Source organism: Microcaecilia unicolor, chromosome 6, assembly GCF_901765095.1.
Source record: "Microcaecilia unicolor chromosome 6, aMicUni1.1, whole genome shotgun sequence".
Classification (NCBI taxonomy): domain Eukaryota; kingdom Metazoa; phylum Chordata; class Amphibia; order Gymnophiona; family Siphonopidae; genus Microcaecilia; species Microcaecilia unicolor.
The window spans coordinates 112,470,437-112,489,809 of record NC_044036.1 but is presented as its reverse complement, the minus strand read 5'-3'; the positions used below and the strand labels follow the sequence as shown (position 1 = coordinate 112,489,809).

The 19,373-nt window shown below is 41.3% G+C and overlaps 1 protein-coding gene across 5 annotated transcripts in view; it reads left to right on the top strand.

The window, feature by feature from the left end:
* UAP1 (UDP-N-acetylglucosamine pyrophosphorylase 1) overlaps positions 1 to 19,373 on the top strand; it is a 101,130-nt gene that overhangs the window by 58,575 nt on the left and 23,182 nt on the right. For 3 of the 5 annotated variants that reach the window (XM_030206988.1, XM_030206989.1, XM_030206991.1), the window contains 2 exons: positions 2,298 to 2,486; positions 7,452 to 7,502. In XM_030206988.1, coding sequence (XP_030062848.1) covers positions 2,298 to 2,486; positions 7,452 to 7,502 — 240 coding nt within the window. Of the gene's footprint in view, positions 1 to 2,297; positions 2,487 to 7,451; positions 7,503 to 11,918; positions 12,036 to 19,373 lie in introns of all 5 variants that reach the window. The other 2 variants (XR_003942531.1, XM_030206990.1) reach the window with 2 other exon arrangements.

The window sequence follows — 19,373 nt, the reverse complement described above, 5'->3', positions numbered from 1 at the left end:
TAGACACAACGCAGGCTTGGACCTTCCTTCCTCTAGCGAGAGCATATACCTAGATAGCACTTACCTCACAGGTCCGCAGCAGCCAGCAGGTTTCTGCTCGGCAGATGTTGAGACTGATGAGCCACATGGCGTCCACAGTGTGTGTCACTCCCATGGCATGGCTCCATTTGAGAGAGGCCCAGGGGACCTTAGCCTCCCAGTGATCTCAAGCCACGGGGAACCTAACGGATGTCATTCGCATCCCGCCGGAGTTAGCTCACGTCCTTCTCTGGTGGACAATCCAGTCCAATTTAACTCTGGGACTTCAATTCCAAATTCCACTGTATCAAAAAGTGTTGACAACGGATGCATCCAACCTAGGATGGGGCGCTCATTTGGATGGGCTTCATACTCAAGGTCAGTGGTCCGCTCAAGAGGCTCAGCTTCAAAGAAATCTCTTTGAGCTATGGACCATTTGGAGCGTTATAAAGGCTTTCAGAGATTGACTACAAAACCACATTATCCAAATTCAGACAGACACCCAGGTTGAGATGTTTTATGTCAACAAGCATGGGGAGAGGTACGGGATCCTAGCCCTTGTGTCAGGTAGATATGTGACAATGGGCTGTCCTTCATGGGATTAGCCTCCGTGCCATATACCTTCTTGGCAAGAACAACTGCCTGGTGGACAGGCTCAGCAGGGTACTGTAACCGCACAAGTGGTCTGTCAACATGGGTTAGCCTGAAAAATCTTCCAAGAGCGGGGCACCCCCTGAGTGGATCTTTTCACCACTCATCTCAACAACAAGGTCGCTCAGTTCTGCTTCAGGCTCGGATCACATGACAGACTAGTCAGATGCCTTTCTCCTACATTGGGGAAGAGGTCTTCTGTATGAGTTTCCTCCTATACCTTTGAGAGATAAGGCCTTGCTAAAACTCAGGCAAGACTGAGGCACTATGATTGGCTGCGACAGATATGGTTACCTCTTCTTCTGGAGTTGTCTTCAGAAGATCAGTGGAGATTGGACTGTTTTCCAAACCTCATCATGCAAAAAGAGGGTCCCTTCTGCATCCCAACCTCAAATCTCTGGCCCTCGCAGCTTGGATGTTGAGAGCATAGAACTCAAATCCCTTGGATTGCCTGAGGATGTCTCCCATATCTTGCAGGCTTCGAGGAAAAACTCCACTAAGAGGTGTTACCCTTTCAACTCCACCCTCCTAGATCCTGTTTTATTCTGTTCCAGGCTGCACCTACATCTAAAATATATATAGTTTCAGTCTCAGTGTTTCAAGACTCCATTATCCTAGCTTTCTTGTTTTCAGTGAGCATGGTATCTAGGGATTCCCACCTGTGGGAATAACGTGACCTGCTTGTCTTCGGAGAAAGCAAAGGTACTTAACTTTAGCTGGTGTTCTCCAAGGATATCTGACCACTTATTCTCACATACCCTCCCATCTCCCCTAGGAGTTGTTTTTGGTTGTACTCTTTATGCTTTTCACTTGATTGGAGGACCTGAGCTCTAGTGTCAGGTGGGAAGGCTCCAATGCATGCATGGTAGGATGCTGCTAGAACTTTCTCTAGTGCTAGTAAATGAGTGTCCGCACCAGGGCTCCGTCGGATAACATCACCCACATTTCAGAATAAGTGGCCTGCTGTCCTTGGAGAACAGCAGCTACAGTTGTGTCTTTGCTTTACTGCCAATTAATTGTTTGTTAATTCTATTAATTATTAGCACTTAATTGATTAATGCATGGATCTGGGACCAATACCCAAATGTGGGCAACCTATACAGAATGTGGGGGGGGGGGGGTGTATTCACTTTGGAATGAACAAAAATGTGGAAAAAAAACCCCACAAACCTTTTCTGGTTGCTTTCTCTACCTCTTACTACTTTGATAATTAAAAAGAACTCATTGGGACTGTGCGGTATTTATAATGGAAGAAATGTTTGCTGTGTGAGCAGTTCAACACATCTATGTATTTGTTTTAATAGAAGTATAGTTAATACTGAGCAACAGCAAACATGCAATAGCTGACACTAACAATGGGGGGAAAAATAATTAAAGAACTGGCAGAGGTTACTGAGAGTATTACAATTGCATACAGGTAGACCAGAATTTGAACATAAAAATGGCTTAAAGCTAAATGACCCAAAGCATTCATGATCCTTGTTTTCCCCTACTCTGTGCTTCACGTGAACAATATTTCAAGAGAACTGATCCTGCTAATATGAATTTGAATGCCACCTGTGGAAAAATATTTGGCATGTTTGTCTTCAGTGAGATGTTAAATTTTCTGTTTTATCACTTAACACCAGAAAATTTGTAGTATATGAAGTGTTGCGGGAAGAGGAATTTTCACCTCTAAAGAACGCAGACAGCCAGAATGGAAAGGACAACCCTACCACAGCGCGGCATGCACTGATGTCATTGCACCATTGCTGGGTCCTCAATGCTGGTGGCCATTTTATTGATGAGAACGGTACCCACATTCCTGCCATTCCACTGTAAGTTAAGATATGGATTATCTGTGCCACACCTCACCCTTTTTGTCGCATTTCATTTTCATGTTATACTAGGTTCTTGGTTTGTAACAATTATAAAACTAGAGGAAAATACTATTCTTTGGCTTTGTCATACAGCTGGCAGAATATTTGCATTCGGTCCATGGAAAAAAATCAACTGGTAACTGATTTATTATCCCCTCTTTTTTTTTTCTTTTTTTTTTTAACAATTTCTCTTGATTTATCCTTAAATACTAGGCTTTTGGGTTGCTTCTGTATGAACAAGTAGATAAGCTGAGAACTGAATCACTGAGCCATCTACTGGTATTAATTTCAGGAAAAGCAAAATACACAAAGTTCAGGATGTATTCTTTTTGTGATTTGTCATCATCAGAAAAAAAGTAACCGTTGAATTAAACAATAATGAGGAAACTGAAGATGCAGCCAACTAGGTAAAAGGCACATAGGCAGAATGAAATCTATTTAAAAATCTCAGATTAGGAGGGCAATTTTCAAAACTTTTGGGTAAATGAATGTTGACCCATTTAGTCTGTCTCAAAAAGGAGAAGGGAATTTAAGCATGAAGTATACCCATTCTCCTGCTGGCCAAATTCTCAAGAAAAGTTAATTTGCAGGAGCATGGACCTGTAAGCTCATTTGTATCTTGATAATTGCCCCCCCCCCCCCCCCCCCAATATATCCTGTTAATTAAAAGCAATTCCCAAACTGTCTGCATCGGGCCAAAGTCTGTGAATATTTGAAACCCACAGTTTCTTAAGGTAATGCATATACCTGAGACTCACCTGTGGATTTTTTTTAACTTTGTGGGTAGTGATATCGAAGATAACATATGCAGGAGGCCCTATTTACAAAAGGCTCGCTAGTGTTTTTAGCACATGCTAAAAATTAGCGCGCACTATGTAGACGCCCATAGGACTATTATGGGCATCTGCACGGTTAGCGGGCACTAATTTTTATTGTAGGCTAAAAATGCTAGCATGCCTTTGTAAACAGGGCCAGTAGAGCTGAAAATGCTCACAACACATTCCTGAGAACACTTTCCCAAATGTGCCTCAAAATGTGTGCAGTGTTTTGCAGTATGTATACTTTCAGCCACATTGGAGGAAATCTATTTTTAGGCAGCCATTCTCCTTGAGTAAATTACTGTTTACTCAAGTAAACAATTTTGAAAATTGATCACTAAGGTGTTGACTTAGATGGGTCTCTGTACCAGGTGTCCCCAATCTCTCGTTAAAACATTATTTTTTAATGTATGTCTATCCCTTCAAGATCATGTGATGTCCCCTTCTTGAACTTCTCATCCAGTGGGAAACACTACCTTCTGATATTATTTGAAGTCTTAGATGTCTGGATATTTGTATATAGTTGGACGTTTGTCTCTGCTTAGTGCATTTTTAGCTCCCTCAAACTCCTTAGGAATGGATTATAGAGCGAAGCCATGCATTCTCTTGGTTGCTCTTTGAATGTTCTCCATTTTACCAGTGGCCTTTTGTAGATGTAGTGCATATAGCATTCAAGGCATTCTTACTAGGGATCTGTATAGAATGAATATTCCCCTCTTCCTATCTGTCATGCTCGTTTTCATATACCCAATTAGGCTATTAGCTTTATCAGCTGCTGTATGACACAGACTGCCTTGAGAGCAATCCTCGGGTTAGTTTCCTTTTTGATGATTGCTAGTTCTTTCCCCATAAACCCTTGGAGTTCAGAAGCATGTTTTCTGTTTTGTTTTTGGATTGAATTGTAGTTGCCAAACCCTTGACCATTTTTTCTTTATTTTTAAAAGATAGTTTTTATCATGTTGATCTGGATATTGCTACTATGTCCAGGAGATTTAGCAGTACATTTTCCACCTACCTGTGGTGTGTCTAGACAGAAATATTTGGGCTGGTGACAGGGAGGCAAGTTAAGTACTGGGGAAAAGCCAAAGTGACCTCCAGGGATTTCTGTGCATAAAGAACCCCTCTTCCCCCAACTAGTTTCAGCCACCTACTAAAATTATCATCATAATTGATAGTCATTTAGAATCTTAGGTCGTATTGACCAATAGGCAAGTATATTTTCTGTGTGTGTGACCTGTTATGTCATCTTATTGATGGTTATTGTTACCTATTTAGGAGCGTAGTGATAGGATATAAATGACACAAATGAAATTTACCATATTCTTCTTTCTGGGAGTGAAGTATGAATTCTATACAGAATTGGAGAGAATCTCAATATAGAACCTGCACACACTCCACATTTCTTAGCCTTACACCTCACCATACTAACACACACAAAAAAATTTCAAATTATGGGGGGGTCACCTTGGGAGCAACAACACACTCTCCTTCCACTGCCAGACACTTTGAAACGCCAAACTCTCTGGAAAGAGTTATTCAAAACCTACACAGCAAATTAGTATAAAGGAAAAGGGAGTCCTGGGAGCAGAGCTGTAGCAACCCATATAAAAACATAGCATTATAAATATTACACCAGCTCTAAGAGCACCAGTACACCTACTGTTGGAAAAGCTAGGATGAACTACAGATCCCTGCACAAACTATGCGTTATAGCAGAATCTATCATCTCACACATACAGAACAAGGTGGACCGTCACTTAATACATAACGCCAAGCCAAACTACAAAAGTAGAAGAAATGCTCATTTTCTCCAAGCTGATGCATTTCAGCCCCTTTCACACCCCCCCCCCCCCCCCCCCCCCATTTAAAATAATTTTTATTTCCTATTTTTGTTGTCTGGACATTTTTTCTTGTAACCAGGTTGGTTCCAGTCTCTTTTTACTTCTTCTTGTGTCACTTTTCTCCTAAGTTCTTTTGTTTTCTCTTCTCAGGGTCTCTCTCTGTCTCTCATTTCCAGTGTTCTTTCCTTCTTTCTCTATATCTGCCTGGCATTGATCTTATTTTTCATCTTTTTCTTCCATTTTTTTTTAATCTTCTCTGCTTCAACACTCAGGTTTTATCCCTTATTGTCTCCCTCTTTCACCCTTCAGTCCTCAGTCTGTGAGATTACAGCTTTTATCATGAGACTGGTCCTGCAACAGGAGATGTCTCATTAAAGTGCTGCTTCTCCTGCCAGTGGGAGGGGGAAAGACTGAGTCATGGGTAGAGGGATGGGCAAAACTATCCAGGGCAGCAACGCATGATGACGATCAGCCACAAATTTACCACGGGCTCAATCTGATGGCTTAAACTGGGTAGCATAGGGATGGCATTCCATTTTTTTAAAGGTAACTCCTATTGTTAGACAGGCAGCAGACAATATAAATATAAAGGAGGAGGCAAAAACAGTCACGATAATAATAAGCCGAGCTCCAAAAAGTACTTTATATATAAATTTGTTATTGGATGTGTCAGATACACATGTTTCCATCCATCAGGCTAATTCACTTAAGCCTAGCAAAGTAAAGGATGAGCATGTAATCGTCACCAATCCATGGTAAAATTTCCATTTCCCATTTTCTTAATTTTTTAACTTTTTAAAGTTAGAAATTTATTGAAGGGTGGAAGAAGGAGGCAAATGCCACCTTTAAAAAAATATACCCAGCTTTGAAGCTGCAGTACATGAGAACCCATATGGAGAGTACCTTGAAACGGCTACTTGCGAAACATGAATTCATGTCTGTATGATATGTCTCCTGCTATGACGTTACATAAATCTTTCGATGGAAGAATAAGAAGAAATTGAGCTAAGTACTCATTATAAATTATTTTAAAAAGTTTAAAAAATTAAGAAAATGGGAAATGGAAAAATATATGGATTGATGACGCTTACATTCTCATCCTTTACTATGCTAGGCTCAGGTGAATTAGCCTGATGGATGGAAGCATGTGTATCTGACAGATTCAATAACAAATTTATATATAAAGTGTTTTTTGGAGCTGGGTATATTTTTAAAGGTGGCATTTGCCTCCTCCTTCCACCCTTCAATAATTTCTAATTTGTAATCTACTATTATGATGTGACTTAGGCCACCTTTTTTGTATTTCCTGTTTCTCTGGCCCCCTTTTTTTTCTTTGCTTATTCTGTAAACCACTTAGATAATTATATTGGTGGGCGGTATATAAAACAAAAGTGACCAATGACCAGTACCTGTGCCCCTCAATCCCCTTTCAGTCCAGCATTCCTACTCTTTCCTCTTCCCCCCTCCGCCGGTTTAGCAGCACTTTCTCCCTCACTTCCCTTTTCCCAATACTACATTGCCCCTAACTTCTTCCCTCCCTCCGTCTCACCAATTTTCTCCATCCCCCAGTCTGACATCACCCCCTCCTTCTCCTCCCCATCAGTCTAGCATTTCCCTGCAAACCTAATTCCATCCCTTCTGCTGCTACTGCAACCTGCCTCTGCTGTGCCTCCAGGTCGGCAGCAATAAACAAACCACCATCGAGAAGCATCATGGAGCTTTTGAGCTCATGTGCTCACTCTGATGCACACCTGACAGATTAGGAACACATTAGAGGGGGCAGGACCAGCAGGGCCTTCACAAGTGCATAGGCTCAGAGGCTTCCTAGAGCTCTGCAGGAATGTTCATCACTGCTGTGGGCCTTGAGGCATGATAGTAACGGACTGTAATGGTGGCAGACAAGGGGGAGGAGGGGATTTGCCCATGCCCTTTCATCTAATGGACCTCCTACCACTCCTTCATTTTACCACTGGGCAGCTGCACCCCCTTTATGCAAGGGACCATGGCAGCTACCCCTTTTAATCATTGGTAAACGTGGCCCTACTACTCATGGCATCAGGAACATCAAAATGTTTCATAGCACGAGGGCCTGAAATGGTCAACATGATCATTCAGCCTAGTCCTTTGATTTAATGAACCCAATTCATCGCTTCTTACAATATAATAGAGTTTGTTAAAAATGAATGTTATAATCTCATGGGGTTTCTTAAGATATCTGAAGGATGCCTTTTATCTCAATTAATGCGTTCTTTATTCCTACATAGCAAATCTACAAATGGAGATTCAGATGCAGTCACAGATGATGTCAATGACAAGTAAATATCATACGGTTTCATTCCATGCATGGTGACGGGGCTTCTGCTTCCTTAATACTAACAGGGCTTGTAGGACATATGTGGGCAGCTCACGGTGGCGGGTAGTAGTAGTAGTAGTAGTAGTTGCTGGCCCAACTCATAGCTGCAGTTCTGTTGCCACCATGTTTTTATGATTGTGCTCGGTTTGGAAACCTAACCAACTGCTAAATACTAAAATCGGGTGCATGCTGAGAAGTAAAGGCATGCTGTTTTATTAAGTACTGTTCTGTGTATGTATGAGGTGGAAGGGGCAAGGAGACGTAGAGGGAGAAATGAGCTGTGAGCTTTCTAGTTTACAGTACCTTCATGTCATCCTTGTTTGACATACAGTTGAACATATTTTGAGGGCAGTCTCATACGTGGCAGATATGCATTTTCTCCTATTCCCTTTGCCCATTGTCTTGCAGTGTAAAATGATTTTTGACATAAAGAATTTTAGCACTGAGAAAAGTATGCAAAGACCTGATGCCAGCAACTGTGTAAAATGCTACACTTCCTTGCAAATCATCTATTAACTTTTAATGTAAAAAAGTGAGTGTAAAAAGTGAGCTAAAGTTTTAAGTGGTGAATAACTTAGTTTTCCTGTGCTGAATGTTTCCTACTTCACGGTAGGAGATGAAGTAAACCTTAGCATTGAAGTTTTACTTTAGGGTCAAAGGTGAAGAGAAGCTTGAGGGCTGCATGTGATTGTCAGATGTGTACACTCTGCTGCTATCACTGTTGTGTTTTGCATTTGGAGATAAACAGAAAATGGTGATATATTCTATTCCTTATGGAGGTTTTGTGTCTGCAGTTATAGGTAAAAAAAAAAAAGAAGTGCCACAAAGGAGGATTCAGTAGGTTCAGGCACCTCAATTAGACCTCCAAGGAGGACACATGTGTTGTGTGGATGGAATACATATGCCCCTACCTTCCAGAAGCCAATGTTGTGCAGTGAAACGAGCTGAGCTAAAGGACCTCTTAACATAGTATAATATAACAATGATACTTGTATACTTCTACTACCATATAGTTCTAAGCAGTTCACAAATCCAAGAACTACCAAGACATACTCATGGGAATTACAGGAAAAATACAATATAACAAAAATACAATACAGAATAATATCTATAGGTGTTGTTTGAGGTGTTATTTTCTTAAATAACAAAGTCTTGGTTTTCTTCTGAAAATCTGATAGAAATAAAATTGATCGAAGCATACCGAGATCTCTTGCCAGATTTCAGGAACCTGATAGGTAAGCAACATTTCATGCATCTTAAATCTCTTCTGACCTCTAACAGAAGTAAAGGCAAAAGGAGAATTATTAATAGTTCACTTATTTCTGATAAGAGTAACAAATTGAAAATGAGAAGTTAAATATTCTGGACAAGCCCCATCTAAAACCTTAAATAAAAAAACATGAAAACTAGATTAAAACCTTAGCTTCTATAGGGAGCCAGTGTAACCTAATATAATACCCTCAGATACTATCATGTTTGTTTAAAGCAAAGATCAGGCAGACCACAGTGTTCTGTATTGTCTGAAGTCTTTTTAACATTTGGTGCCACCTAAATAAATAAGATTACAATAGTTGAGCTTAGGCAATAATAAACTCTAAACCAACAATCTAAATTGAACTGTTTTGAAACATTTTCTAACAATGTCTCTGTTTTCTTAGTAAAAAGAATGAGCTTTTAACAAGGTAATTTATATGTGGAACCAAAGACGGTGTTTGATCCACATAAACCACTAAGATCTTAATTATTGGAGAAAAAATATTTCTTCTGACCAATAAGAAAAAGATCAGGTTTATTATTCACAAATAAGAACTTTGTCTTTTCAGTATTTAGTTTATGCTTATGTTTCACCATCCAGAAACCAATAAGAGCCAAACACTTTTCTACTATTACAGTCGCCTGATTTAGGATCTGGTAAACAGGGATCATTACAGTAATATCATCCACCTAGATGTAACTAGCAAACCCTTGAGATTCTAGTTCTAAACCTAAACTATACAAAAAGACATTAATTTTGGGGATAACGGAGATAGCTGTGGTACTCTACAGGGATTATGCCAAGATTCTGAAAGAACGTTCTTTTGTTTCACTCTGTTAAGATTTAGAGGAGAGGAAGCCTTTAAACAAACATAAAACTCTACCTCCAGTACCAATATTTTTGACTTTGAACATCAAAATGTCATGGACCTCTAAATCAAATGAACTCGAAAGATTAAATTGTAGTATGAGGGCCACATGATTAGTACTCGGTAGGGATATGACTTTATATGATAATGATCCCATAACTGTCATTGTACTGTGCCTAGCTCGAAACCCTGTCTGGGATTAGTGTAAAATATTATGTTCAGACAAATATTCATTTACTTGACCACAAACAGTGCCTTCTGAGAGTTTAGTAAACATAGATATTGATGCGACCAGCCTGTAGTTAGAAACAAGAGGACTTGGTTCCCTAGAGTTTTTCAATAATGGTGTAATAATTTCTCCTAAATTTTCTGAAAATTGACCTAATAAGATTAAAGATTGAATGCACTCCAACAGTAAAGTTCTGAACATAAGTGGAGATGAAGACATCACATAGGCTGAACAACTATCTAGTTGGCAATATGTTTTAGAATATTTTAAAAATAATTAATTAAAGTCCAGTCTGTAGGTAGAAAATCAACCCAAATCCTATCCTCTAGAATTCTCTCATACTCTACGTTACCAACAATCATGTCAGATAATTCAATCTCATTAGAGAATGTAGTTCTTACACTATGAATTTTAGATTGAAAAAAAATCAATACTGACGTCACATGGTTTGAGCAGATTAACTACGAAATGTTTAATGTCAATTCAAGAAGACCTACCTCATTAAGTTAGTTTGTAATACATATTTTGAGCAACTGATCAGTGATCACCAACTGCATTAACATCAGGCTCTAAAATTAAACACTTCATTATAGGCCCAACATTTCGCATTTTACTATTGAGCATATCTTGTAGTTGCAATGTCATGCTGGCCTAACGCTGTGCCTCTTGATTGTACCCATCATCTAACATAGGAGTGTGGCGATTTTCATACTGAAACTGCTTCTTATATCGTCCCAACACATGTGTGGTGTGCAGGGTATACACAAACTTACATACATCATTGCCAGTTTCTTGTGGGGTATATACTTGGGTGTGGGATATATACACAAAAATACTGTATATGGCGAAAGTAGAGAGTTCCAAAGAACACAAAAATCATCTTTGGCTGATAGCCATCTCCTAGGTAGACAGTAAAATAACAAACATGTAAAAGAAACAGACTGAGAGTGGTCACTTAAATAGCAAGCAAGAATTTCCAAATCAGAATTAATAAAAATCTAAAACATTTACCACAAATGACTAAAAATTAAGGCAACTCTCCTACCTTTTTTTTCTTCTCCCGAGACAGGGAGACTATTTTATAACCTGGTGGACACAAATCATTAATTATAGTATCTTCTGAGGTATTAAACCAAGTTTCTGTTAAAAAGAAACAACCAGGTTGATAATCAACCAATCCCTAATAATATGAGTCTTATTCCAAGCTGAATGAGCATTAATATAATAGCAGGAAATAGAATCACTAATTCATTCAGTTTTGGAGCAACATGGAATGCACTTCAGATTACTCCTATTCTCATTATTTAAGCTCCTCCATTTATAAAACCTGTGTTGATGTTTCTGTTTTATAGGTGTTACCACTTCAGTTTGCCATGGTAAGGCAGTGGTACAGTAAACAAGGGTTCTAGAATGAGGTAAATAATTGAGGTGCTTAGAGCTGACACAAGACATTCACAGTTTGTGGGTGTGCTGTACTTGGTCTAGTCAAGTTCTGAGTACACAGCATTTCATAGTCTCCATATCCTTTCATAAAACTGTGGATGTCCTGGGAAGAATGGAGCAGTCTACTTTATTCCATTAATTTACTAAGATGTTGCCTTCTAGTTTGCCTTCTGCTTCAGGAGTGGTTAAAGATTTATGAATAGATAAATATAACTTCCTCATCCGAGGATAGCATAGGAACAACAGATGGAGTGGGCTTTTATTGCCGACATGTCTAATGTGATGGGAACAGACTGCGTGCATGTGGTTCTTATACCTCCTGAACAACCTGAGGTAGTACACCGAAACAAGCATTTTCTCTACCTGAATGTTCAAGTTGTATGTGATGCCAAATTTAAGATCCTGACTGCAGTCACCAAATTCCCTCATGAAGCCATAATTTCTACAACCTTTCATAGCTGGTGACACAGTAATTTTGCAGAGGACAAATATAGCATTGGATGACAGTTGGGTAAGTAATGTTTTGTTTTGTTTTTTGACTCTATGCCCTGTACCTAGGATCTTATTATATCTTTTCACTCAGAGAATAATCTAACCAGCATCTTAGGCCTAAGAGCATTGAAATCAGAATTCAGGACTGGCATAGAAAACAGCAGCCACTGGCATAATAGAACTGGCTACAGGATCCTCGGTACTGCAGGTACAGAACTCTTGTGTCTGAGAACATTGTTTGTCAACTGGCCCATTAGAAAATATGTATAGAATAGGCACCAGTTCTTTTTTTTCTTTAGGAGATGCAGGCTGCAGCTGTAAGCCGATGGCTTCTCAGCTCAGTTCTAATGCTACCTAGAACAGCAAAGAGGATATTTGACAATACATGCATTTCAACCAGATAAATTATAAATGAAGATTTGGGGCACCAAAAGCCATTTCTGGTGTTTGGACAAGACTGGAGGTGGTCTAATATATACATCAGAGGAGGTGATGGACATTATAGCTGCCTACTGCATGCTTTACAACACAATGCATATTCAGCATCACTCATTCCTTCTTCATGTTACCACAACTAAATGATTCATTGTTTTTTAGGGGACCTCAGTAGCGTTTACTGCCAAAAACATGTTAATATGGCAGTATCAATAACGCAAACTTCGTCATCGGTACACCCGATTACTATAATTTGCATAAACTTTTCTTTCTTATATCTAATAATAAACTTATCTTCAACTTTCAGATCCAGCGGCTCTGCTGCCCGACATGCATGTTTCGTTCAGATAAGAGCTGTCTCAAGGACCTCCCCTGCAAACAAAAGCAAGAAAGCAGGCATTAAATTCTCTCCTTGCTCCCAAAAATCACCCTTAACATCTGCTGAAGCAAAGTTTATGCAAATTATAGTAATCGGGTGTACCGATGACGAAGTTTGCGTTATTGATACTGCCATATTAACATGTTTTTGGTAGTAAATGCTACTGAGGTCCCCTAAAAAACTGAATGAATCATTTAGTTGTGGTAACATGAAGAAGAAGGAATGAGTGATGCTGAATATGTCATTTGAAAGAACATATGAGTAAGAAGCTGGGTCCCAAAAACCAAAAAATTGTTCTTTATCTGTAAGATAGTGGGACTGCTGAAGATTTGTTTTTTGACATAGCCACTGAATAGGTGTTTTACAACACAGTGCAGCATTAAGGTGCCTAAAGAAGAGATGCCTGTTGAGGTACCTACAAGCCACCCCCTGCTTGCTGAGGCTGCTGACACCACAGTTCATAGGATGGCAGTTTGTGAAAGAGCGATGGGGGGGGGGGGGGCGGGGGATGGTTGGCCTGTATGAAGTTGACTTGACTACAGATCTGAAAGGCCTGAATGGGATAATGGTCATTAAAAGCCTCAATGCTTGAGAAGGTTGAGGGATTAAGAAGGAATTAGATCTCAGAGATCAGTACAGGTGGCGGCCTGGAGGGAGGGGGACAACGGGACCTAGGTTTGAGGGGATGATATTAATCATCAGCGGTTTTTGTGGGCTGTGGGGCAGGGAGAGACAGGGGTGCTGTAGTTTAAGGCCTCACAGGCCTGTGTAGGGTAGGATAGAAGGGTTGGAACAAAGGCTAAGAACCAATGTGATAACAGCACTAAGGGTCCCTAGTACTGAAGCTTTGTGTTCTAAATGCCGAGATTCCTAAATTACACCTATGGGCTGGGCTGCATGACACTTAGTACACTCTAATGTCCATTAGAATGCATTAAATGGTGGAAAAAGTTGCACAAAGGACCAGGGTCTTCGTATGCCCAAAGGATCCTCTGAGGGTGAGAAAATAGAAGGGTCAAAAGATGAAGTGGGGGTGTCAGAGGGGGGCGACAGATCCCAGAAGTTGAAAGGGAGTCTGAGATGTATTGGCTGAATCAAGGATATGACAAGAGAAGTAGTCCCTTTTGGTTTGCAGAGAGCCCGATATTGTTGATAGCAAGAGCGGAAGAGGAGAAAGGCGGCAGGAGAGCAATGCTTGTGCCAGGGGCACTCAGCGCTGTGGTGCTGAATTTTGAGAAGTCTGAAGATTGGGAAAATCAGGGGGCCTGATTGGTGCATTTATGGACAAAGGGACAAAGTGGGGTGACACTAGGGCAGATAAAAGAATCTGAATTTGAGGGGACAAGGGATCTGTGCAAGAAAACTGCGAAGGGGAAGGAAGGAGATTGGGAAGTAAGGAAAGATTTTCATCAGTCAGCAGACGCCAGGATAGTGGGGTCAGGGAGTTATGTAAGCCGCATTGAACCTGAACTTTCTTGGGAAAATGCGGGTAGAAATGTTATAATAAACCACTGGAAGCTGAAAGGTAAGACAGGCATGATCAGACCAAGGAAGCCACTGTGAAGAGATAGCGGAAAGACAAAGAGAGGAGAGGGAATGAGAGAAAATCAAGTCCAGAGTGTTGCCTCCATTATGTGTTGGGAAGGTGACATGTCGGATAAGGCCAAGTTGCTTTGCGAGGGAGTGAAAGGACATATAAGTACCTACAGGGAGTAGGTTGAAATTGCCCATGATAAGAAGAGGATCAAAAAGGATGCTGGTTGATTGAGGAAGATGGGGACACATGCAGGAGCACACAAGACACAGTGAAGATGACACAAATAATATGTCTCTTGACAATACTTGATTTACTCCAAATTTATTGTGTGACTTAAAAGACTCAACATGGCCGTGTTTTGGTCAGTCGGCCTGCCTCAGAAATCCTTGCAGTCTCTCAAAGGCATCTCGATAAAAAGGACAGTGTATCTATCAATATAAAACCAGTATAAAAACTGTTGCGAATGAAACCGCTGTGCGAGAACAGTCTCCTTTGACGGGAACTAGAAGAAACTGCCAAAATGTATCTCACGACATTAAAAGAAATGTACTGTACAATCGACCGCCAAGCATCTCCTTGTCTAGAGTGGAGAGAGAGCCAGTAGTGTGTGCATGTGATTGTAAGCTCTTTGAGCAGGGACTGTCTTTCTTCTATGTTTGTGCAGCGCTGCGTATGCCTTGTAGCGCTATAGAAATGCTAAATAGTAGTAGTAGTGCATGTGACACTGTAATATTACCTAGCTCAGCCTGCATTTGGTGCCTTACCCCCCCCCCCCCCCCCCCAATAAGTTGTCCGCATTTCTCTGGTGCAGATATCACCCTCAGGTCCTCTGTCTGTATGGGGACAAGAGGTGAGAGGGAGAAGGAAGTTGAGTGGCAGGTATATGATAGATGTTTCCGAATGCTACACTGTTGTTTGCAGTGGGGCTTTACATAAGAGAGTAACATCATGGGGGTGGTTTCAGTGATCTCATTCCTAGTTAAGGACCTATATGGCAATAGATATTTTACACTCATCCATGAACAGCCAGTCCGAGCCATCAGATTATGTAGAATATGATGTAGCCTAGGGGTTAGAATAGCTGTCTTATTCAGGGATGGTGGGTTCAAGTCGCACCATTGCAGCTATTCACTTCATCCTCCATTGCCAAACGTAGAGAGGGTGGCATAGAAAAGATTGCATTCCTTACAGGGGGTTGTACCTTGACTGATGTTTTCATAAAACTTTATCTGCTAGCTTGCACTGACCTCTCTGTAGTAGGAAGCTTCATTATTGTATTGCTCAATTAACCTGAGCCAGGCCCTCCTGTAGGAGTTGTAGCTCCTTTTTCTGTGGCCAGGTATAATGAAATACCTGGCCAGCTTGATGAGGAAAAGCCTGGCCAGCAGCAGTGGGTCTGCCTGAGAAAAATTGGGCTGCCTCCTGCTGTGGCCATTTTTCACACTGGCCCGCATAGATGACATCATGATGGTTTGCACGCTGATGCTCAGATTCAGCTTGGATCTAGAATTTCACGCTAAAAAGAGTGTGCCATATATAGAATCGTGCATAGCACGATTCTACAAAGGATATGCTCCATAATTTGAATCACACTATGCATGAACATTGGCGTGATTATTACTAAGGCCAGTGATCATGCCATTGTTTGTGCTATGTGCGATTCTATATATGGTGGACTTCATTTGTAGAATCATGCTAAGTGCGTGGATTTTTGGGTGTGGATTTTTAGGCGCTGCTTAAAGAATTTAACCCAAGTGTATTTGTGTAGTGGCTACTCCCATGGCATATTTTATGCACTCTTCTCTATTAGCCCAGAAAGATAATTCACTTTTATGTTCCTCAACTTTATTAGTATACATCTTCCAATTTTGTAGATAAAGTAATCTTCTTGAGGCCATCTTCCTTCAAATCTTTCCCAAACCCTGCCCCTCTTTTGAGATTCCTTAACTATTTCATAAACCATGGTGGAATATTGGTTCATGTTTTTATATCCGTATTTATTTATTACATTTGTATCCCACATTTTCCCGCATAGCAGTAGGCTCAATGTGGCTTACAGGTTCCGGAGAGGAGAGTACCAACTCCAGGAATATATACAGAGTGGAAAAAAGAGTAACAGTAGGTACAAGGAAGCTGAATAAGGTTCAGGAAAACAGAATACAACTCTGGGACGAATATATACCGTGTTTCCCTGAAAATAAGACAATGTCTTATATTACTTTTTGCCCCCAAAATGCGCTAGGACTTATTTTCAGGGGCTGTCTTATTTTTCGGGGAAACATCGAGGTTGGCCCACCCGCCCTCCGTCGCTCCTGGAACTAACCTTAAATGCCTCCTTTCACCTTCGCATCAAGCAGCAGCAGGGCAGGCCACTCCTTCCTTCCGTGTCCCGTCCTCGCCTGACGTAACGTCCGCGAGGGCGGGGCACAGAAGGAAGGAGAGGTCTGCCCTGCTGCTGCTTGCTGCGAAGGTGAAAGGAGGCGTTTAAGGTTAATTCCGGGAGTGACAGAGGGCGGGTGGAGGGGGGCCCGGCGACCTCGGGGGGGGGGGGGGGTGGCCTTGTCCGGCTCTCGGCGGCCCTGCTTTCAAACAAAAATTTGCTAGGTCTTACTTTCGGGGGAGGCCTTATATCTAGCAATTCAGGAAAACCTCTACTAGGTCTTATTTTTGGAGGATGTCTTACTTTCGGGGAAACAGGGTAGTAGCATATAGAGAGAAGTAATCCCAATGAAGCTGATAAGTCTCCAGGGATGGGACTACAGCTTCTAGTAAGCAATACAGAGTAGGATAAGGATAGAAGTACACTTAGTTAAAATGGAGTGGTAAAATGTGTACAGTTTGAAGTAATAGGATTATATGGAAGGGGTATTCATTTCTTAGTTCGATAGATGTGATGCATTGTTCATGAATTAGTTCGGGTCTGCTGGGTAGGCTTTACGGAAGAGGTGAGTCTTGAGGTCTTTTCGGAATTTTAGATAGGTATTCACAGTTCTAATGTTTCTAGGTAATGCGTTCCAGAGCTGGGTGCAAATGTAGGAAAAGCTGGATGCATATATTGATTTGTATTTTAGTCCTTTACAGTTTACGTAATGCAGGTTTAGAAACGTTCTTGATGATTCAATGATCTTTCTAGTTGATAAGTCGATAGGTTGAGTCATGTAGGTTGGGGCCAGACCATGGATTATTTTGTGGACCAGAGTACAAATTTTTAAGGCTATTCGTTCCTTGAATGGTAGCCAGTGCAGTATTTCGCGTAGAGGTTTAGCACTTTCGAATCCTTGTCTTTCCGAAAATTAGTCTAGCTGCCGTGTTCTATGCAGTCTGGAGTTTCCTTAAGATCTGTTCTTTTCATCCCGCATATACAGCATTACAGTAGTCAACATGTGATAGAACCATTGTTTGAATTATGTTACAGAAAGTTTCCCTAGGGAAGAATTGTTTGATCCATTTGAGTTTCCACATTGCATGGAACATAAACATAAAACATTGTACTGTTCTTTGAAAGCAAGACTTTATTTGAAATTAACCGACATGAGGGGAAGTGATCATTAAGATGGGTTATTTTACCATGACTCATGCTATTTTAGCACAGGTCCCATTTTATGCAATGAGACCTAGTTACTAATAACTGGGGTTAACAGTAAAATAACCCACCTTAACAGTAGCCCTTGTTGATAACTTCTCCACATAATGCCGTTAATCCTGATGAGGTTTGCAGAGCTCCCTGTAATTTCTTATACTGTACTGACTAATTATAAAAAGCATGTAAATAAGGCTGTTTTAGCTCGCTTGAGTTGCTACACCAGTAGCAGTTGTCATGTCTTTGTGCCACATTGTACTTTTTTTTTGTTGTTGTTACATTTGTACCCTGTGATTTCCCACTCATGGCAGGCTCAATGCGGCTTACATGGGGCAGTGGAGGGTTAAGTGACTTGCCCAGAGTCACAAGGAAGCTGCCTGTGCCTGAAGTGGGAATCAAACTCAGTTCCTCAGTTCCCCAGGACCAAAGTCCACCACCCTAACCACTAGGCCACTACTTTGTGTTTGCCTAGTAATGACAGACCACATCCTACCAGTTTACAAAATTCTACCAAGTGCTGGTTGCAATACTGTTATGGAAGATATTGGCTTGAGGTCTTTACTAACCTTTTGACTAGAGGTGTCCACTGAGATATAATCTGATCCCAATTCCCAACCGTCAATTCTATTCCATCCCCATCATATTAATACTGTCCCCTCACCATCCCCGGTCAATATTTTTCTGTCACCACGCCAACTACATAGTTTTCTTTTCCATCCTCTCTACCCAACCCACATTTAAAAGATCTTGTAAATTCAAGTAAAACATAAAATGCATCCTATAACTTGTTAAAATTTAACACAAAACAGTAGGCATGACTTTGTTAAATATGCAAGATAAACATGTTACATAATTAACATGGACTGTGAGTAAACAATCCTCTCTGTTCTCCCCCCCCCCCCCCCACACACACACAGCTTCTCCCTTCCCTCACACAGTGTCCTGCCCTCGCAGAAACAGGAAATGCATCATTGCAGAAGGCAGGACACTGTGTGAGGGAAGGGAGAAGCTGTGTTGTCCTCTTCACTGCCGTTGCTGCGCCTGAAAGTAAAAGGGTTAAACACGCGCAAGGGGGGGAGGAAAGGAGAGGAGGGCTGTCGATCAGGGAGCTGAAGGCAGGAAGGAGCAGCTGGACCATCTGAGAGCTGCCTGGCTGCAGCCCTGCGTTTGGGGGGGCAGCAGCCAGGGGAAGGTCACAGTTGGGCCGGGGAGGCTTAGCCTCCCCAAGCCTCTTATACGGGGTGCCTGTGACTGTCCTCCCATCCCTTCCCATCCATGTCCATCAATTCTCCTCTGCTCTGCCCTCCCCTTCCCTTCCCTCGATGTCCTGCGATCCTCTCCTCCTGACATCATTTTGCCTCCAGCGTTCTCTTCCCCCTCGTTCTGCCCTCTGACGTCATTACGTTTTGACGCGAGGGCAGGGCAATGAGTGGGAATGCTGTTACAAACCCAGGCATCCAGACGTAGAATGTTGAAGGTGCAAATTATTATATAGGAAAATAAACCATCTGCAGAGCCAAAGCTCAGTTCCGTTCTACATTCCTCAATCTGTTCATCCTGAAACTGGAAAAGAACGTTCTAATGATGTGCTTGTGGCAGGGCAAAATTCCGTCTC